Source organism: Magallana gigas, chromosome 2 (assembly GCF_963853765.1).
Source record: "Magallana gigas chromosome 2, xbMagGiga1.1, whole genome shotgun sequence".
Taxonomy (NCBI): Eukaryota; Metazoa; Mollusca; class Bivalvia; order Ostreida; family Ostreidae; genus Magallana; species Magallana gigas.
The window spans coordinates 18,771,799-18,795,588 of record NC_088854.1 but is presented as its reverse complement, the minus strand read 5'-3'; the positions used below and the strand labels follow the sequence as shown (position 1 = coordinate 18,795,588).

The window sequence follows — 23,790 nt, the reverse complement described above, 5'->3', positions numbered from 1 at the left end:
CCGTGTTTTCATACAAGTTACTGCTTTTTGGACTGAAAACATTCCCAGAATATTTTTAAAGATTTTCACTATATATTCCTATGTAAAAATTCATCCCACATTGTGGCCCCGCCCTACCCCAGGGACCATAATTTAAAGAAACTTGAATCTGCATTATCTGAGGATGCTTCCACTAAAATTTGAGCTTTTCTGGCCTATTTGTTTTTGAGAGGAAGATTTTTAAACATTTTCTCTATACATTCTCATTTAAAAATCCATCCCCCCCATTGTGGCCCCGCCCTACCCACGGGGACCATGATTTGAACAAATTTGAATCGACACTAACTGAGGATATCTCAACACAAGTTTAAGCTTTTATGGCCAATTGGTTTTTGGGAAGAATATTTTTAAAGATTTTCTCTATACATTCTTATGTAAAAATCCATCCCCCCATTGTGGCCCCACACTACTTCCAGGGACCATCATTTAAACAAACTTGAATCTGCACTACCTGATGATGCTTCCATAAAAAAACAGCTTTTCTCGCCTAATAGTTTTTGTTGAGAAGATTTTTGAAAAATACCAACAATTTTTCAATAATTCTAAATTATCTCCCCTTTAAAGATGGTGTGGCCTATCATTTGCACAAACTTGAATCCCCTTCAGCCAGTGATGCTTTGTGCCAAGTTTGGTTGAAATCTGCCCAGTGGTTCAGGAGAAGAAGATGAAAATGTGAAAAGTTTACAGCAACGACAACGCTAACACCAACTTACGACGACAGACAATACACAAATTTTGATCAGAAAAGCTCACTTGAGCTTTCAGCTCAGATGAGCTAAAAATCAAATCCTCTTGAATAAACATTATTGCTTGAGACAAATTTGATGATCAGTCGAAACTTAATGACTTTATGATCAAGCACAGATATTATTATAGCATTGAATGATTTATTTTTGACGTCGTCGTGTCAATAATTGCCGTCAGGTGAGCAGACAAATTGAATAACGCGCGTTAGCGCGTTATGATAATGTGTCTGCTCATCTGACGGCAGTTATTGACACGACGACGTCAAAAATAAATCATTTAATGCTTATATTTACATTCCCCTACTGAAGAAATCAATTGTTTACTTAAATAAATCGATATAAAGTGCAGATCACGGAAGGAGTAAATTAGTAACAGCAAGAACAGCTGATTTGTAAAACCGGTTTAAACTGGTTATTACAGAGACTGTTGAGATGAGATCGACGAGCATGAAAATATAATCCATGAAAAATAAATATTCAAATGTTGGTTTTAACAATAAAGTCAACTGTTTTGTTGAATAATTATAAAACATGGTGTTTTGACAACATTTATGAAATACATTTTTAACCGATAACATAGAAATCACTGTTTGAGAACTACTTATGTAAATTACTTGTAAATTCATACGCAGTGAATAGGTGTTGCATTTAGAGGCATGTAAACATCACGGAATTTAATGGAAAAACACAGTAGAATGTAAATATAGCATTAATAATGAACAGCACTTGTAGCTAGATAAAAATATACCAGGAAATTTAATCTTACCTCAGCAAGACACCAGAGATTACAAGTACATGTACAAAGTCCATAAAACAAAACAACAATCATAAATTGATGTCATTAAAGCCTATGAATATTTCGTCAGCAAATTAACAAACGTTAATTAGAAAGAAAGCGCATCAAAACTCAATTACATTATATTAACTCGACTACTTTGATAGTAAGCAACATTGTAAATCTAATTTACAGAAAAGCACAAGAAAGGCAATAGACTAAGATAGATAGATAGATAGATAGATAGATAGATAGATAGATAGATAGATAGATAGATAGATAGATAGATAGATAGATATAATAATATACATATGTAATGAGACAAATTGTTACAATAGAACTAGATTTTAAAAAATCAGGAAAAAGGAAAACAACCAAGAGTATCATAATATCTTGCATGCACCACCCCCTCCTATCAGGGTGCAAGGCTGATTGGTAGTCTAATTGAGCTTGTATGAAACTAAGACCAGTCAATTGGGTAAATACAAAGACCCAAAAGGGAGATCAAAAAATCATTTTCTGAATTATTCATGCATGCAATCTCTTAATTTTAATTCATGTGACATTCTTGAAACTTGTTTGAATATGATCAACCAATCACTATAAATGTTGCTTAAACACAAAAAACCCACAACTGTATTTAAAAAATAATGAAATACATTTCACATATGTCATTGGACTATATACATTTGAAATCACCTTGTAAAATTCACTAATGCATATATACATATGATTGTTTTCTCAACATCCAAGTTCTAAATAGCTGGTATTCACATTTTTATCATATCAACAATTGAATAACAATTTAATGAATGTGAGCTTTTTTTGATAAACACGTAATCTAAATTATATATGTGTATATGTTTTGTTAAAGTTATTCAAGCTCATTGCAACTGCAATATAACATCATCATTACAATGCTGCCAATGATTTAATCATTTCTTGGGTAATTTATAACACACATTTACAAAATGGTTGATGGTTCATGTATAGTAGGGACAACAAACTATGTTACTTTGGGCTTGGCTCCTCTATCTTCAGATAAGCTTCTCTGGTAAGAAGAGAGGTCACGCAAGGTGCATCCACTGTCATTTTTTCTTCCTCACTGTAATATTCACAATATAGACGGTTCATCCGTGTGAGCAGTTTTTGGATCTCTAAGGGTTGTTTAGGTTTCTTGACATATTCTTTCAATCCTTCATTCCAGGTTGTGATAGCTTTTAAATATATTACAAACAAATTAACTGATATAATTTCAATGGCTTTAATTGTGTGAAAATGTTTTTTTTTTCTTTACCGAGATTGTAATGTCTAATACATTGTTATTACAATTCAGAGGCTCGTAACATAAAGGGTACTTAAGTCTAAGACAGTGTTAAGTATGACTTAAGTACATTCTTAGACTTAATTAAGTCCGTAATAAGAAGATCACTTTAAGACTGCTTAGCTAAGACAATTTACCCAAAACTTAGAATCTTACTATTCACCCACATAAAAGTTTTGGTTTAATTAAAATTAAATTTTAACAGTGGTAGTAACGAGCTGTCACATTTTCCATATAGTATGCAACTGGGCTACTGAATAGGTTTTAAACACATAATGGTCAGTTTACAAGAAGTAACTATATATGTAAACTCGAGAAACTTGAGAAATTAAAAATAAACGACGTTTGAGGACAGAAAAACCCTTAGTGATTTTAAAGACGACAATTGCCCCATTTCATTACAATGTATATCGACTTAATGAAGAAATTATACTCAGAATATGTGAATTGTCTTATTGGTAAGGTAAGATGAAGAAAAAAGGAAATCCTTGCACTACTGAGTAAATTTTTCTATCAAGTTCTAACAACTCGTCAAAACAAAGAAGTAACAACAAATAGACTGAATACAATGTCTAAGATCCATCGCTTTCAGCTAATTCAGCTAATTATAAAATTTAGGTACATATGTACCCGGTATGTATACTCATGCCACCTTGAATTTTGTGTCTGTACATTTACATCTTCCGCCAACTAATATCAATGATATCAAGAATACTGTAAATTCCTAATTAAACACGAGGAATTAATATCCACATTAAATTGTAAGGAGTATGTCTTGCGAATTTTAAAATCTCGCTTTTTATTTTTCGAACATTTGTAAAACACATGAAACTATGATAAAATTTCGGCATTCGCTATTTTTATGTTCTCGTGGTTTAAAGGGGCATGGTCACGTTTTTGGCCGAATTCGAATTTTCTGATTTTAATATCTACAATGCTTTAAAAATGCGCTCTTTATGATCAAATGAAATTGAGAGTCATTCATAGAGTTATACGAAAGATACAGAGTTCACAATTCTTTGTCATGTAAACAAGCCTCGTGTCCTGTATTTGTTTACATAGGTTCAATATACAAGTTAGAAATATTTTTAAAGCTGATTTGTCAATCTTTTTATTTACTTTAATCATAGATAAAGATTCCTAACGTTTGACACATTCATTTTTGGTCTAAAACTGGAATTTTCACTTCAACATTCAGAATGTAAACAAACGCTTTGTTTACATAGCAAAGAATTTTAAGCTATGTAACTCGCTTATAACTCAACGAATGACACTCAAATTTTGATTGACTATAAGAAATGCCTTACTGAAGTATGGTAAACATCAAAATCAAAAAAATAATTTTTGACCAAAATCGTGACCATGTCCCTTTAATGGAAAACCATTTAATAGCGGAATTAAGTACTCAAATAAAATAGGGAATCTACAGTAAACAAGCTATTAACCTTTGACAATGATTTTATTACCAATGCATTCAAATTCGACCCCAAAAAATGAAAAATTCGGTTTTTACTTTATAACATTAACATGACTTAGCTAAGACATTGCTAAGTTTGCTTTATGTTACTGTATGAAACATACTTAAGCAGGACATATGTGGGTCCGAAGATTCCGCCCAAGTCCTACTTATGACCCTACATAAGTCAAAATCTTAGCATGTCTTATTTTACGAGCCCAGGATGTTGATTACATGACATTACAATGTATACAAAGATTATTTTTATAGCTATATATTTTTAAACATGGTTTAATAATTGACTAAATGATTTTATTGATTTACATCCACTATTTAAGTATCTACTGTTAAATCTGATTGTGTTCATATACTGCTTGTGAAAAAAAACAATCTATGACCATGCAGTATGAAGTCATTTATCCTTGTATAAGTACTACTGATTTTGTGAAAATTACCTCTTTCTCTTTCACATGTGTATGTCAGAAAATCTGCTTCTCTTGGGATTTTCACTGGCTTATGTGCTTGTGTTCCTGTTGCAGGACTTTCAATATAGTCACCTGAAGCTCGTTCCAACTGCAATTTTTTTTAAACAATGCAAAGTATTTATTTATTTTATGTGAGTACTGCATTCTGCGATTCCACAGTTTTGTATCAAATTGGGAGGTTATCAAATTGCAAGAACCAAACTTTCCAATCCTAAGAAAATAATTTTGCAAGTAACATTTTTTTTTAACTTTTATATAATACATATCTGTCAGTAAAATAAATTTAGAATCCACCAGGGTAATTCCATGCAGATATTACTTTCTCATGTTTTTAAAATTAGGAATTTACAATATATTTATACACAAGTCCTTCAAATTCAATCTTAAAAAGCTCTTAGATCTGGTATTGTTTAATCATTTAAAAATATTTTAAGGTTATATTCATAGATTAATTATTAATGCATTTCATAATGATTTTTATTTAAAATACACTTAGGATGAAAATATACACAATGGCTTTATGTTTTCTACTTCTAAAGTACTTGATGAATGCAGATTTTGGGATTATTTGAGATAATTAACATTAAACATTATATATACATGTACCTGTAACATGAATATTTTGGGTTTCAGGAGAAGATCTCTACATTTGTCTCCCTTCAGACATTCTTGAAGTTCTGATACAGGTAGTTGCATACCTGCTGTTGGATTTTTGGGTGATTGAGTCGCATCATAACAAGTAATTACGCCATCTTGTCCATAAGACAAGACAATGCAGATAAAACAATAATCATCTTTTAAATCGCTTTTAGCAGCAACTAAATAAAAATGAAAAAATTAAACAAAAATAATAAGCACGTCACAAAAAATAAGTTTTAGATTGGGAAAGTATCTTTTTTTTAAATAAAATATCAAAATCAATGTATGGCAACAAGTACATTGTCATGTATTTTTTAATTATATTCTTTAAAAGAACTGGAAGTGCCCAATTATTTCAATGTATACTAACCATTCTTTAACAACTCAATAAACTCTTCTTTGGTTTTGTCCTTTTTTTCTTTATTGCCAAGAACTGTGAACCCCAAATCGTTCAATGTCTTAATCAATTCTTCCACCTTCTCGTCTTCTTTCACTATATCTATGGGGCGATTTTTTTCTTCCCCCTTCTCAGCATAATAGGTCTGATTATTCACAATGAGCACTTTGCCCATGCATTTCTGAGCATCATATCTATAACAAAGAAAATTAAAATATGTAGTGTTCAAATAACAATTTCATTTCCATCTGCAATTTACATTTTTTCTTCCATGTAAGTTAGAATCATGATACCCAAGCAATAACAATAAAGACCTGTAGCATGCTAACATAGCAAAACAGGTTCTGTGATTAATTCACGCTACCAGTACCAAACAATTAGTTACAAGTATGGTTTATGATTCTCTATCATTTATAGTGATCCATCAATATTCTTATAGATAAATAACTGTAGGATAACAATTTCTGCTAAAGTAGATGGATTGACTTGATCTTGAAAAATCTAAGGCCATACATGTATACCAAACATAGGCACTCAAAGATTATTAGAGCCCACCTCACAAGGCATCACCTATATACATGTATGTGAGACCACCATCATCATTTCATACTAAATCAGTGTGACATGTGTACAATAATACATCATTTTTGTAATTCATATCTTTTTTCCCTTTTTTTCATGGATTGTAATTTTACTGCTTAGGCATTCAGTTTCACAATTATCTCACGCAACTACCCTACTCTTTATTAGTTATTACATGTATTACTATGAGAATTACAATATGGGATAAAAAAAATGTGTGTATGTGAGAAATGAAAGAGTGAGTATATCAAAAAATAATTTATAAACTGTGTACAGTGCAACCTCTGTTCACAATGAAAAAAAATATAAAAAAATCAAGAAAAAAAATCAATGTTATCATTTATAACATAATATGATAAAAGAAACTATGCATTACCATCATCATGTCATATCAATGAATATCATCTAATTTAACTATAGTCCCTGAAACGTACTACTTTCCCATGTTTTGGGGCATTCACCGCTCACCATGCGTTCGAATTTACTTGCGCTCTCAGCTCCGCTCCGTTCACACGTACTCACCGTTCATACTGTGGTTTCTTTAGAATTCAAGGGTATCAATTTTCGTGGATATATAATAGTTTCGAGGTTACGAAAATTCGTGGCCAGTGACCCTATTAATACAAAATGTTAATAGAAATTGCATTTCAATGAACATTTAATTTCGTGGATCAACTTAACAACGAAATCCACGAAAATTGGTATTCAACGAATATTGATGAAACCACAGTAATTAAAGCGCTCGCCAGGCGTTCATAAAGTGTTCACCTTGCATTCACAGCTCGTTTAGCGTTCACTTATGGTTCAATTATATAATATTATATTTAAGCTGATAACAAAATATACATGTAGTTAATTTATTATTTTTTCCTGATTACTGACGAGACACAAAGTAAGGATAACTCCCGATGCACTCCAATTAAATCGTTTATCTTGCGTTCACAAGGCATTCGCATATCATTCACCGTTCACTTTGCACTCGCGTTTGTGCTCTGTTTGCGCTCTAGATCTGCGTTTGCTCACAATTCACCGATCATAAGCGCTCTCCAAATTCCGTTTAGCATGCGCTCACCGTTCACTCAGTGTGCGCTCACCGTTCACACACCATTCAAGTTGGAAAGTAAAACGGTGCCAATCGGGACAATGTTTTTTTGTTGGCCTTAATTAGTTATCAGCAAAAAAACGTCCTAATAATCCTGAATTTGAACCTGAATTTTAAAACTTTGTAATTGTCCAGACCTTAATCTCAGCGAGATTCGTCGATCGAGACTGAATTATTTTGACAGGAGTCTCGAGGCTAAAAAATTTTGACGGACGTCTCTTCCGTCAAAATATTTCGATCTCGACGAATCTCGCTGTGAGATAACTCAGACCTGAGCTTCCGCTTCACATATGCAAATGAAAACTGTGTAGAATTTTTGTTTCTTCTTAACTTGTATTGAGCCATATTTGTTAAACTATTTTTCCCAAATGATCAATTTTCGCAATATTGACAGGGTACAGAACCCTGTACCAAACGCTCATTAATTAACTGCTGCTACACATCCTCTGTCTAATGTTATTGTTGGCATTTTATCACATAAAAATTATGTACAGTCGTTTTACCGGTAACGAATATTTGCCAGTATCGAATAATTTTTAGACAAATTATTGGTGAAAAACGAAGTTAAGGTTTTAAAAAGTCCAAGCTAGGTAATTATAATACAGAAATAAATATTCTATCAGTGTGTGAAGTTGTTTGACATTTGCACGATTATTTACCGTATTATTTACAAATTAAAAAGGTGAACCAGATATATGAACTGCCGGAATTGCAAGGCAGAAAAACAAAAGTGTGAAAACAATTAAACCTAACTATGTAAATAAGTTTGTTATTTAACCCTTTTTAGTGGATAATAAGTAATTGTAATCCATTTAATGAGATTACGCATCATATCAAATAATAATTGAGCTTTGAATAAAATTACGACTTCAGATAGAACCACGTGTAGTTTTCCTACGGGTAAAACAAAGGCAAATGGCAACTACTTATCATTATAATTACTATTATAAAGTGTTTTCACGAAAATTCAATTTCATAAAGTAACGCAAAATGAAAACTGTTCAAGTCCAGTTTCAATTTGTCGGGAAAACGGTACGATAAAAATAACGATCATATTATTTGTTTAAATAACATATTACCGCAATTATTTTTTCTTCTTCATCAATGTTTATTGAAATGTCCCTCTAGTGCATTTTTTAAATTAATCCGCCCCAAAATATTCGGTCGGGAGTGATAGAGGGCGCTTGGTTCGATACTGGAAAACGTATTCGAAACTAGGAAAATGGAGGGGGTGTTGAAATTACTATCTCCGTAATCCATCCTTTATATTTTTGGAAGTTTGATACTACAGTTTAGAAGGACAAAGAAACGTGTTTCAAACAAAAAATATAAACATTTGGAATTCCGATAATAAGAGTCGCATGCACGACGAAACCGCATACTGGTACGACTGTATATCTGAAATTCCCTGTCACCACCTGCGTTTACATTGATCATGTTGACAAATTATAACATGGTTTGGCACATAAAAATGATATTTTTTTAATTGAACAAACCTTGTTCCTGGCATTTCCAAGGCTGACAAGAGCTAAAACTAAGAAAACAGTAATTTTGTTATTTTTGGTTTCACGTTGCCAGAGACACAAAAGTTATTTATGTCTCTGACGTTGCGGAGGTATCGGGTTCGTTCGCCCTATCTACCTGTTCGCCTAGGTCCGTTCGCCCAGAGTCTGTTCGCCATCGTTCGCACTTAACCTTGCAATTGTTAGTACAATTTCCCTTTTGCTCTATTGTACATACTGTACAGTACATGTAAACACATTATGTTAAAATATCTCTTGATTTTAAGTCGTTTCATTTGTTCAGCCATTTACTTTAACTTTATATTACACTGCTTTTAATGTTTATTTTTAAAGACGTTTAATTAATAAGCCCCATCATACGGTTATTCCGAACGCAGAGGACACTGCCGAACGCGGAGCAGTAGTCAATTGCCACGAAAAATAGAAGGTCTTTAATTTTCCTTCAAACTTTCCAATTTTTAAATATTTACTTCAAATATCTCTTAGGTCTAAATCATAAAGAACGATCAAAATAAATATGTACCTGCGCAGTTCGACAGCTGTTCTGAGTGATTAAAAAGGCATTGTCCTGTTCTTGTATGCATACCTTTCAAACAAAATGACAGTTAGGACTTCATATTTATTGCTTTAATATCTTTTGTTTCAATTTTGGCAGAAACAAGTAAGTTCAAGAAATGTTTACATTCTTATTCTCAAATGTACAAGATGGCCGCACACCCCCCTTAAGGTTTTTTTAATTGGTATAAAATTCTATGAAATCGAGATTGAACTCTTTCCGCTGTTGATGTTTAACATCAAATTCGTCCATATTTTTGTAAATAAAAAATTAAGCGTTACCGTTCCTTGTCATTTCAACGCAATTTAATAGGATACAAATCTGTCAAAATTATTAACCTACAATGTCTCCAATTTTCTAGACATCATCTAATTATTATTTACATCTACCAAGTATGATTCCTTCTATTTCTTACGGAAACTTATAGTTAATTCAGAGCTTTGTACTAACAGCCAGACTCCATTTATTAATTGGTCGAAATCTTACAGCGGCTGAAACTGACGAGAAACTGACATGAATGAAATTGACGCGCCCTGATGTCAAACTCAAAGTCTCACATGAGACGATAAGGGTGTTTCTTTCAGCTAACGTACTTATGTACATTAACAGTAATTAGTGAATTTTACCTACTTTTCGTAATAAATTTATTAATAAGTCAAAAGAAAGGTGTTAATATAAACAATAAAATGCTGTCTCCGGTGATTCATGCGGGTTATGAAGGTAGCGATAATTGCAGAAAAATAGAAAAACATTTACATTTTTCTGCAATGTCGCTACCTTCATATCCCGAATGAATCACTAAAGAAAGCATTTTATTGTGTAAGGCTAATTCCCACCCAAAATCGTGAAATTCCTATTCCGTGAGAGGGAGGGGGGGGGTGTAGTATACCTTTAACTCAAAAAAATTCTTACCTATTAAAAATAATAAAATTTTCCCCAAATCCTGAAATCCGGGGGGTGGGGATGGGGGGGGGGGGGGGGGTAGTAGTGGTCAGTGTACCTATAACTGCCATTTTCGATATCACTCTATTGATATTCAATATTTCCTTATTTTCATTTCAATTCCTTTGGTTCTACAGAAAATGTGTAAATTTAAGAAAAATTCATGTTTGCTACGAGAAAAAGTGTGTGTGGGGGGGGGGGGGGGCTGCCCCCTTCCTGATGCTATATGCCTAATGCTTAGGTCTAACTTTGCAACTTTGGCTAAGCCCCCCCCCCCTCCCCCTCCTTCGGTTCCGACGCCTATGGTTTGTGTTGATTGAAAGTCAAGGGTTTAAACATGAAAACTTGTAAATTTAGGAAAAATGTTTGCTGTAAGAACAAGTGGTGGGTTGGCGGGTTGGCGGGGGGGGGGCAGGCCCGAAGCTACATATACATGTACGTGCTGTCGGGGGATACTTCCCAGTCATATCAGTAAATGCAATATAAAAGTTGTTTACATCATACTCATCACTGACAAATTGTACAAAATGCATCTTATTTCACTGAGATAGACCAACCTGTATAAAATCGGCATATTTCATCATTTGTAACGCTCAAATACCATTGAGCAAATAATTAGGAATATATACACAAGCAGCGGTTTGTGCGTTATCAATCTGATTAAAATCAGATCCTTTTATCCGCTCACGAAGATCGCTACACAAGGTAGTGCCTAGTGTAGCAATCTTCGGGAGCGGATCAAAGGATCTGATTTTAATCAGATTGGTGCGTTGTAACTGTCATTTAAAAATATACAATTTAAAGGACATAATGATAAAAGACCATTGCAACGAAAAATATGAAACGAACTAAAATATAGAAAACTTTGAATTTAAAAAAAATGGTACAATTTATTGACATGTACCAAAAATACAGAATTTTAATTCCATCAAAGCAGATGTAGATATTTTCACAAGGACCATTAATTATTCATGAAACTATGACAAAATATTACATGTAATTTGCTATATAATTTATGTAAAAAGGCACTGACCATTTAATATTTCTAGGATCGATACCTCCATTACTTTATTTCTCATGGGTCACACACACGTGAATGCTTTAATGAATAACCCAACATATTAAGCAATTAAGATTAAAAAAAAAAATAAAAGGCTTTTCACAATCTTCTAATGCAGGTTGTGCGCAAATTTTCCGTTTTCGCATTGTTTGCGGGAACTTCGTGAATAAGCCGTAAACCACCCGTAATCTTTCCGTAAAGTTTGCGCAAGCCTCCCGTAAACTCAGCTAGACTGCGGAATTTAAGGGGGCTTTGTGAATAAGGTCCGTGGACATTTTTCATATTACTGGATGAACGTAGTTTGAGCACAAAGGTATTTATGATTGAGTAAAGTTATCTTTTAATGTTTTCAAAGAAGAGGTCAACAACATACATGTATTGTACTGCAATTTATGAGAGACCGAATGTTTCGTGAAGGATTTTTTTAATGATCGAGATCTTTGGATAACTGTTTTGTCCCCACATAAAACTTCATATAATTGTTAATATACTAGTATTCAATTGAATAACCCTTGCCAGTCTCGATTCTACTGGTTTTCTTCCTGAATCTGACCCGTCTTTTCCGATCAACGTTTCTCCCTTCCCATCAAAACTGAAATGACTAACTGAAGCACAAGCTAACCTCTATTGTCTTCAGGTTAACATGGAGATGAGCGTGATTTCGGACGATGGACCCAATTTGCTTTGCGCATAGAGTTGCGCAATGCAGGGGAGTTAATTGCAACGATTATTATGAATTCACAATTTAAAACAAACCTTGTGATTTGTGTCTACTCTACCTTCTGACTTCAATGTTATGACTATGTTTGACACAATTTCTTTCAAACTACAATTTTAAAAGCACGCGCACAATCATTCAGATTAAACATTTAATTATGAACATAGGAGATTAATTTGTTTATGCGCATTAATATTGGAACATTTCATTGTAAAGAAAGTGAAGAAAGTGAAACATACTCTAATACTTGTAAAGTTTGATCAATCCACCCAGAATGTAATCACTTTACTTTTCATGGCGTAGGATTTTGAATGAAACTGATGACAAATATTTATGCACTTTCATATACTCCGAATTCAAATTTGATGATATGGCATTTTTTTATTAAAATTTTTTTAAATGTTCTCTAACACAGTAAACTTTGAGAGATACAATAAAATGTGTTCAAATCAAATTAAATACATATATGTTTTAACACGACATCTTTTACATGTTTTTGGCCATCTCTGCACGTGAGAAGAATCTATCATACAAATACATGACAGTAAGTAGTTAACGGTAGGCTGTAAGCAGTGACAGTATACAGTTGGCACCTGACAGTTGGCTGAAATGTATGTGTATCGAATTTCATAAATCCGTCCAATTTTTGCTGAAGTTTGGTTCGAAACAGGTTTTAAAGGGACTTGGACACGATTTAAGATCAAAAATTTTATTTTTATTTTTTATGTATAAAATGGTTTACGGGTGCATTTTTAATTAGTGACCAAAATATTAAATGTTAAAGTCAAGTTCAAGCGAGATTCAGAGGTAAGAATTGATTTTTATGTAAACAAAGCTCGAGTCTTACAGTAGTTTACAAAAAATTTAATGTAGAGAATTACCATTTCTTTGACAAAGTGACAAGTAAAAGCAATTTAAACTAATTCGGTATCTTCATAAATACTATTATCAACAAAAGAAAGATACATTTGATTGAAACTTAAACCAATACAACACATATGTAAAAAATGACAATATTCGAGTTTGTTTACAAAAAAAAAATTATGAACTCTGTATATCTTGCTTAAAACTTGATATTTGACTTTCAAATTTTGACATATCAAATTTTGACATAGCATTATAAACTTCTATATTTATCAGTATAAACATTGAAAATGGAATAAAAATTGAAATTTTTTAAGTCAAATCGTGTCCAAGTCCCTTTAAAGTCATTACAGTGTCTATCGTAGAATTAAATTACTAAGTAGGAGCTTATTTCTCAAGACCAATGAACAACAAATCTAGGTCCAGTTTTTTCTTTTCCTGCATAAGATTTTGTCTATATGTTGTCCATAAATAATACATTACAACTTTATATTCTTATTTATTATGCTGCTAACAAAAATAATATTTGTTCCGTAGAAGAGAAAATATGTTAAACAGTTTACTCACAGTAAGGAACCGTCATGTACTATAATATTTTGCTAGCGATTTTGTACGTAAAAAAAGAAAAGATCTACCAAAAAATTTTAATATTAAAAAGATTTTATCTGCAATGGTTATTACATGTATCTGCTGGTTCCGAATTTCAAACTCATTTTTTAATCCAAAGCACTTTTTTAATTTATGTGTTAAATGCCTATGCAGATTTATTTACAGCCATTAAGTATTTTTTTATATTTCAAGTGCATTCACTCCTGCAATAACTGCAATAGGATATGCATTCACGTTTAAAATCCGACTAAAATCAGTAAGCTTCACGTAACTGCATGAAACGACCAAATATGGAGAAGTGCCGAAGGTCAAATGTGCACTGGCTCCTCCATTTTCTAACACAAAGGATAATATCAAATTTTCACTTCAAATAAATAATGCACAAAAAAATTATATATAAATGTAAGGAACAGTTAATAAAATGGGTTTTTGTTATGAAATATGCAATAAATGCCACCAAGAAAACAAATAACCTGCACAATCTTGGATTTAACGTACACTCAAACATTGCTTTTGATGTTTTTTTATCTTTTTTAATACTAATAACATAAGCAAAACATAGGAAATTGGAAAATGTTAGTTTTTTAATGCATAAAAGCTACAAATATATAACAGTTTGAACATATTTTATTGCATATACATATACAAATGGTTCGAACACATATTCGTTGTTATTGACTTTTTATCATGCCCAATGAATGTTAGAATGTTTTGGGCAACATATATGAAGTTGCATATAAAATTATCGTAATTGACAAGGTCCAATATATTACCCTGATTTTATAAATTTTGAAATCTATAACAACAGACTAGATATTATACAGTTAACATCATAACTGATACTAGAATAAATACATGTAGCATATTATCAGACAATAGTAATTCATGCTGCTTCTTGAGCAATCAGTGGTTCAAGGTTCTCACACTGGTTATAAAAACTATTTTTGCATAGAGATTTATAAGAGATCACCGTTTGATGATTGAGCACAGGTTAGATTGTGAAAAATCAGGACCAATAGAAACATAAAACTCTTAAGGACAAAAACACTTTTCATAAAAAAAATTCTTCTGAAAAAACATTATTGCTTGAGACAAATTTGATGATCAGACGACACTTAATGACTTCATGATCAAGCACAGATATTATAGCGTTAATAATACATAGCACTTGTAGCTAGATAAAAATATACCAGGAAATGTTATCTTACTTCAGCAAGAGACCAGGGATTACAAGTACATGTATAAAGTCCATAAAACTAAACAACAATCATCAATTGATGTCATTAAAGCCTATGAATATTTCATCAACAAAACACCAAATGTTAATACAAAAAGAAAAGGCATCAAAACTCAATTACATTATATTGACACAATTACTTTGATAGTAAGCAACATTGTAAATCTAAATTACAGAAAAGTACAAGTAAGGCAATAGGCTAATATAATAGATATACATTCATATAATGTACATATGTAATGAGACAAACTGTTACAATAGAATTAAATTTTAAAAAATCAGGAAAAGGGAAAACAACCAAGAGGATCATAATATCTTGCATGCACCACCCCCCTCCGATGAGGGTACAAGGCTGATTGGTAGTCTAATTGAGCTTGTATGAAACAAAGACCAGTCAATTGATAAAATACAGAAACCAAAAAGGGAGATCAAGAAATCATTTTCTGAATTATTCATGCATGCAATCTCTTAATTTTTTTTTATACATATGACATTATTGAAACTTGTTTGGATAAGATCAACCAATCACTATAAATGTTGCTTAAACACATAAAACCAACAACTGTATTAAAAAAATAATGAAATACATTTCACATATATTATTGGAATATATATATTAGAAATCAGTTTGTAAAATTCATTGATGCATATGTATATATCGATCAAGTAATATGATTGTGTTTTCTCAAAATCCAAGTTCTAAATAGCTGGTATTCACATTTTTATCACATCAACAATTGAATAACAATTCAACAAATGTGAGCTTTTTTTATAAACATGTAATCTAAATCATATATGTGTATATGTTTTATTAAAGTTATTCAAGCTTATTGCAAATGTAATATTACATCATCATTACAATGCTGCAAATGATTTAATCATTTCTTGAGTAATTTATAACACACATATACAAAATGGTTGATGGTTCATGTATCTTAGAGACAACAAACTATATGTTATTTTGGGCTTGGCTCCTCTATCTTCAAATAAGCTTCTCTGGTAAGAAGCGAGGTCACGCAAGGTGTATCGACTGTCATTCCTTGTGTGCTGTAATATTCACAATATAGACGGTTCATCCGTGTCAGGAGTTTTTGGATCTCTAAGGGTTGTTTCGGTTCCTGGACATATTGTTTCAATCCTTTTTCCCAGGTTGTGATAGCTTTTAAATATATTACAAACTAATTAACTAATATAATTTTAATGGCTTTAATTGTGTGAAAATGTTTTTTTTCTTTACTGAGATTGTAATGTCTAATACATTGTAATTATAAATTAGAGGCGTGTAACATAAAGGGTACTTAAGTCTAAGACAGTGCTTAAGTATGACTTATTTACCTTCTTAGACTTAATTAAGCCCGTAATTAGAAGAACACTTTGAGAGTGCTTAGCTAAGACAATTTACCCAAAACTTAGAATCTTAATATTCACCCACATAAAAGTTTTGATTTAACTGAATTTAAATTTTAAATTAAATTTTAACAGTGGTAGTAACTAGCTGTAACATTTTCCATATAGTATGCAACTGGGCTGCTGAATAAGTTGTAAACAAATAATGGGCAGTTTACAAGAAGTAAATATATATGTAAACTCGCGAAACTTGAAAAATTAAAAAATAAACGACATTTAAGGACAGAAAATCCCTTAGTGATTTTAAAGACGACAACTTCCTCATTTCATTACAATGTATATCGACTTAATGAACAAATTATACTCAGAATATGTGAATTGTCTTATTGGTAAGGTAAGATGAAGAAAAAAGGAAATCCTTGCACTACTGAGTAAATTTTTCTATCAAGTTCTAACAATGTGAATTGTCTTATTGGTGAGGTTAAAGATGTAGAACAAAAGATGTAAAAAAATCCCTGCACTACTGAGTATATTATTCTATCAAGTTCTAACGGCTTTGTGATATTACGCCACAGGCAGTTTTCGAGAACGACTCATCACAACAAATAGACTGAATACATTGCCGAAGCTCCATCGCTTTGAGCTGATTATAAAATTTAGGTACATATGTACCCAGTATGTATACTCATGTCACTTGGAATTTTCTGTACATTTACATCTTCCGTCACCTAATATCAATGATATCAAGAATACTGTAAATTCCTAATCAAACACGAGGAATATTAATATCCGCGTTAAATTGCAAGAAGTACGTCTGGTGACTTTTAAAATCTCAGCTTTTTTTGCGGACATTTGTAAACTACATGAAACTATGATAAAATTTCGGAATATGCGATTTTTATGTTCTCGTGGTTTAATGGAAAACCGTTGAATAGCGGAATTAAGTACTCACATAAAATAGGGAATCTACAGTAAACAAGCTATTAACCTTTGACAATGATTTTATTACCAATGCATTCAAATTTGACCCAAAGAAATGAAAAATTTGGTTTTTACTTTTCATCATTAGCATGATTTAGCTAAGACATTGCTAAGTTTTCTTTATGTTACTGTATAAGACATACTTAAGCAGGACCTATGTGGGTCCTAAGATTCCACCAAAGTCCTACTTATGACCTGGCCAACTTAAGTCTTAGCATGCTTTATGTTACGAGCCCCAGGTGTTGATTGCTTGATATTACAATGTATACAAAGATTATTTTTATATAACTATATATTTTTAAACATGGTTTAACAATTAATTGGCTAAATGACTTCATTGATTTACATCCACTATTAAAGTATCTACTGTTAAATCTGATTGTGTTCATATCCTGCTTGTGAAAAAATCAATCTATGACCATGTAGTATGAAGTCATTTACCCTTGTAGTTGTATAAGTACTGCTGATTTTCTGAAAATTACCTCTTTCTCTTTCACATGTATATGTCAGAAAATCTGCTTCTCTTGGGATTTTCATTGGCTTAGGTGCTTGTGTTCCTGTTTCAATACCATCCTTTGAGTCACGTAGAGCTTCTTCCAACTGCAAAATTTTTTAAACAATGTACAGTATTTCTTTATTTTATGTGAGTACTGAATTCTGCAAATTCCGCAGTTTTGTATCAAATTGTGAGGATATCAAATTGCAAGAACCAAACTTTCCAATCCTAAGAAAATCAATTTGCAAGAAACAATTTTTTTTAAACTTTTATATAATACACATCTGTCAGTAAAATAAACGCAAGATTTTAGAATCCGCCAGGGTAATTCTAGGCAGATATTAATATCTCATGCTTTTAAAATTCGGAATTTACAATATATTTATACACAAGTCTTTCAAATTCAATCTTCAAAAGCTCCTAGATCTGGTATTGTAAAATCATTTAAAAATATTTTAAGGTTATATATTCATAGATTAATTATTAGTGCATTTCATAATGATTTTAATTTCAAATTCACTAAAGATGAAAATATACACAATGGCTTTATGTTTTCTACTTCTACAGTACATTATGAATGCAGATTTTGGGATTATTTGAGATTATTAACATTAAACATTATATATACATGTACCTGTAACATAAATATCTTGGGTTTCAAGAGAAGACCTTTACATTTGTCTCCCTTCAGACATTCTTGAAGTTCTGATACAGGTAGTTGCATACCTGCTGTTGGATTTTTGGGTGAATGAGTCTCATCATAACAAGTAATTACGCCATCTTGTCCATAAGACAAGACAATGCAGATAAAACAATAATCATCTTTAAAATCTCTTTTAGCAGCAACTAAATAAAAATGAAAAAATTAAACAAAAATAATAAGCACGGCACAAAAAATAAAAATTAATGGCCAGTTTTAGATTGGGAAAGTATTTATTTTTTTAAATAAAATATCAAAATCAAAGTATGGCAACAAGTACATTGTCATGTATTTGGTAATTATTCATATTTTATAAAGTAATCGGATATGACCAATCATTTCAGTGTATATACTTACCTTCTTTTAACAATTTAATCATCTGATCTCTGGTTTTGTTCTTTTCAACGTCAAGAACTGTGAACCCCAAATCCTTCAATGTCTTAATCAATTCGTCCACCTTCTTGTCTTCTTTCCCTATATCTATGGGGCGATTTTTGTCTTTTTCCTTCTCAGCATAATAGGTCTGATTATTCACAATGAGCACTTTGCCCATGCATTTCTGAGCATCATATCTATAAGTTACAACAAAGAAATTAAAAGAAATTTAAAATATGTAGTGTTCAAATAACAATTTCATTTCCATCTGCAATTCACATTTTTTCTTCCATGTATGTTAGAATCATGATACCCAAGCAATAACAATGAAGACCTGTAGCACGCTAACATAGCAAAACAGGTTCTGTGATTAATTCACTCTACCAGTACCAAACAATTAACTACAAGTATGGTTTATGATTCTCTATCATTTATAGTGATCCATCAATATTCTAATAGATAAATAACTGTAGGATAACAATTTCTGCTAAAGTAGATGGATTGACTTGAATTTGAAAAATTCATGGCCATACATACATGTATACAGCATACCAAACATAGGCACTCAAAGATTATACAGAGCCCATCTCACAAGGCATCACCTATATATATATGTATGTGAGACCACCATCATCATTTCATACTAAATCAATGTGACATGTGTACAATAATACATCTTTTTTGTAATTCATGTTTTTACTTTTTTTTCATGGATTATAGTTTAACTGCTTAGGCATTTAGTTTCACAATTATCTCAGGCAACTATCCTACTCTTTATTAGTTATTACATGTATTACTATGAGAATTACAATATGGGATGAAAAAGTGAATATGTAAGAAGTGACAGAGTGAGTATATCATAAAATAATTTATAAACTGTGAACAGTGCAACCTCTGTTCACAATTAAAATAAAAAATTTAAAAAAAAGCAAGAAAAAAAAATTAATGTTATCATTTATAACATAATATGACAAAAGAAACTAGGCCTATGAATTACCATCATCATCATATCAAAATCATCTAATTTAACTACAGTCCCTGAAACTTTCTACTTTTCCATTTTTCCGGGCATTCACCGTGCGCTCACCATGCCTTCACTTGTAGAATGTTTCAGGGACTGTACGAAAGTTATGCGGGACTCAAATTTTTGTGCTTTAATACGTCTGGTAAATCGAGCAAAAGCAGTCATAATTAGATTTTATAAGCATTGTACCAAACTTAATTGTGCCAATCGGGACAATGTTTTTTTGTTGGCCTTAATTAGTTATCAGCAAAAAGTTTAACGTCCTAATAATCCTGATTTGAACCTGAATTTTGAATTTTGTACTTGCCCAGACCATAATCTCAGCGAGCGAAATTCGACGAGACTGAAATATTTTGTCGGAAGAGACGTCCGTCATATTTTTTTAGTCTCGACGAATCTCGCTATGAGATTACTCCGATCAGAGCTTCCGCTTCACCTAGGCAAGTGAAAACCAAGAAAACCGTTGAATTTTTGTTTTTCGTTAACTTGTATTGAGCAGCTGTTGAGCCATATTTGTTAAACTATTTTCCCCAAATGAGCAATTTTCGCAATATTAACAGGGTACCAAACGCTCATTAATTAACTGTTGGTACATGTACACACCCTCTTGCTGTCTATTGTTTGCATTTTATCACATAACAATCACGTATATCTGCAATTCCCTGTCATCACCTGCGTTTACATTGATCTTTTTGATAACTTATAACATGGTTTGGCACATGAAAATGATTTTTTTTTAAATTTAACAAACCTTGGTCCTGGCATTTCCAAGGCTGACAAGAGCTAAAACTAAGTTACTTTCGGTTTCACGTTGAGGAGGTATCGGGTTTGTTCGTCCTGAGGTATCGGGTTCGTTCGTCTTATCTACCTGTTCGCCTAGGTCCGTTCGCCCAGAGTCTGTTCGCCATCGTTCGCACTTAACCTTGCAATTTTGCTCTTTTGTACATACTGTACAGTACATGTAAACACATAATGTTAAAATATCTTTTGATTTTAAGATGTTTCATTTGTTCAGCCATTTACTTTAACTTGCTTTTAATGTTTATTTTTTTTAATCAGCCCCATCATACGGCTATTCCGAACGCAGAGGACATGCACTGCCGAACGCGGAGCAGAAGTCATTTGCCACGAAAAATAGAAGGTCTTTAATTTCCCTTCAAATTCTCCTATTTCAAAAAAAAATACTTCAAATATCTCTTAATTAGGTCTGAATCATTAAAAATGATTAAAATAAATCTGTACCTGCGCAGTTCGACAGCTGTTCTGAGTGATTAAAAAGGCATTGCCCTGTTTTTGTATGCATACTTCTCAAACAAAATGACATTTAGGACTTCATATTTATTGCTTTTATATCTTTTGTTGCAGTTTTGGAAGAAACAATTAAGTCAGTTCAAGAAATGTTTACATTCTTATTCTTAATTAAATGTACAAGATGACCGCACACCCCCCTTAAGCTTTTTTCAATTATATGGTATAAAATTCTATGAAATCGAGAATGAACTTTTTCCGTTGTTGATGTTTAAGTTAAACGTCAAATTCATCCATATTTTTGTAAATAAAAATTAAGCGTGACCGTTCCTTGTCATTTCAACGCAATTTCATAGGATACAAATCTGTCAAAATTATTAATCTACAATGTCTCAAATTTTCTAGACATTATCTAATTATTATTTACATCTACCAAGTATGATTCCCTCTATTTCTTACGGAAACTTATAGTCAATTCATAGCTCTATAGAAACAGCCAGACTCCATGGATTGGTCGAAATCTTACACAGCGGCTGAAACTGACGAGAAACTAAAATTGACACGCCCTGTTTATCGATTGGTCAAAACCTACAGCGACTAAGATATATCACGGACTGCGCGAAATAATCATGACGATGTCAGACTCAAAGTCTCACAGGAGACGATTTGGCTGTTTCTAAAGTATTTGTGTACATTAACAGTAATTTAGTGAATTTTACTTACTTTTCGTAATAAATTTATTGATAAGTCAAAAGAAAGATGTTAATATAAACAATAAAATGCTTTCTTTGGTGATTCGTGCGGGTTATGAAGGTAGCGAACATTGCAGAAAAACATTTACATAACCCGCTAACGCGGGATATGTATTTTTTCTGCAATGTCGCTACCTTCATTTCCTGAATAAATCACCAAAGAAAGCATTTTATTGTGTAAATATTAAATTATGAGCGTTTGAATAAAAGACATGTAGGGTCGACAAAAATTGGATTGTTTTGCCTATCATTCCTTTTAAACAGTTTTGCTTATTCATATATCTTGATAGTTTATATACTTCGGTTGCAGTGGTGTCAGAAGCAAATAGAATCAAAGTACTGAAGTACTGAAAGCCGGGCTCTTTTTGTGTGTCTTTATGCATATTGTGTAGTAAAGACTGAAAATCTCTCTCTCTCTCTCTCTCTCTCTCTCTCTCTCTCTCTCTCATTCAATCCCCGTTTCTTCATCGCGCAGCAAAGTAGTTCATGGAAATTCATGCGCATTGTATGTGTCCAAAATGCATAGTAATGTTTTAAAAACACGTTATTAATAAGAAAACTAAAAAAGATAGACAATTCATTAGAAATTAAAAAAAAGAAACAAAATGCCAACACTTTTGACAAAACGTGGCTCTTTGTGTAACTATTTGGTATAGCGGAAGCTTTACATTGACGCTGTTTGGTTTTTTTGTTTATTTGTGCTATTTATAGTAACATTGGCGATTTGCCTGCCTATAGCCATGACTCTGCTTTCAGCAGAGCCCGGCTAAAAATAGAAAGCGGGGGGGGGGGGTAAGATTAATCATCAGAAAACCCACCCAAGATCGTGAAAATTCCTATTCGATGAGGGGGAGGGGGACGAAGTAAACCTGTAACTAAAAAAAAATCTTATTTCAGTTTAATTTCTTACATTCTACAGAAGATGTGTAAATTTAAGAAAAAATCATGTTTGCTACGAGAAAAAGTGTGGGGGGGGGGGGGGACTGCCCCTTCCCTGATGCTATGTGCCTAATGCTTAGGTCTAACTTTGCAAAAAAGAAAGTGGGGGAGGGGGCTAAGCCCCCCCACCCCCCCCCCCCCCACCCCCGGTTCCGACGCCTATGGTTTGTGCTGATTGAAAGTAAAGGGTTTAAACATGAAAACATTTCACTCAATATATGACGAACTTTTCTTAAAACAGTAATTAGTCCAAACTTTTCTGGCAGGCACGTAGCATCGTCAGAGACATAAATATGTATGTCTCTGGTATTGTTTATGAAAATGCTACACTAGTCCAAAAAATCTTACAAAAGAAGACGACTTTCCAAAACCGTGAACTCCTAATCCGTGTGTGTATGGGGTGGGGGGGGGGGGGGGTAGGGATAGCGTAGCATACTTCTAACTTAAATTTCCATGTTTTCATTTCAAATTTGTTATACTACCAAAAGTGGTAGGACTCCGTGTTAATTTATTTTTTGTATGTAAATTTAGGAAAAATGTTTGCTGTACGAACAAGTGGGTTTGGCGGGTGGGGTAAGAGGGGCAGGCCCGAAGTTACATGTACATGTACGTGCTGTCGGGGGATACTTGCCAGTCATATCAGTATATGCAATATAAAAGTTGTTCACGTCATACTCATCACTGACAGATTGTACAAAATGCGTCTTATTTCACTGAAATGGACCATCCTGTATAAAATCGGCATATTTCATCATCTGTAACGCTCAAATATTATTGGGCAAATAATTAGGCGGTTTGTGCGTTATCAATCTGATTAAAATCAGATCCTTTGCTCCGCTCACGAAGATCGCACCCCTTAGTAGTGCCTTGTGTA

At 32.6% G+C, this 23,790-nt stretch overlaps 1 protein-coding gene across 4 annotated transcripts in view; it reads right to left on the bottom strand.

Annotated features, from left to right (window-relative positions):
• LOC105322179 (caspase-3) overlaps window positions 1–20,861 on the bottom strand; it is a 46,142-nt gene extending 25,281 nt beyond the window's left edge. For 2 of the 4 annotated variants that reach the window (XM_066075372.1, XM_066075375.1), the window contains exons 1-4: window positions 9,042–9,192; window positions 5,835–6,055; window positions 5,432–5,643; window positions 4,796–4,913 (exon numbers count right to left, since the gene is read on the bottom strand). In XM_066075372.1, the coding sequence (XP_065931444.1) occupies window positions 4,796–4,913; window positions 5,432–5,643; window positions 5,835–6,055; window positions 9,042–9,055 (565 nt within the window). In that variant the 5' untranslated portion in view covers window positions 9,056–9,192. Of the gene's footprint in view, window positions 1–4,795; window positions 4,914–5,431; window positions 5,644–5,834; window positions 6,056–6,965; window positions 7,113–9,041; window positions 9,193–18,935; window positions 19,151–20,728 lie in introns of those variants that run through there. The other 2 variants (XM_066075373.1, XM_066075374.1) reach the window with 2 other exon arrangements.
• Between the last annotated feature and the right edge of the window lie 2,929 nt (window positions 20,862–23,790).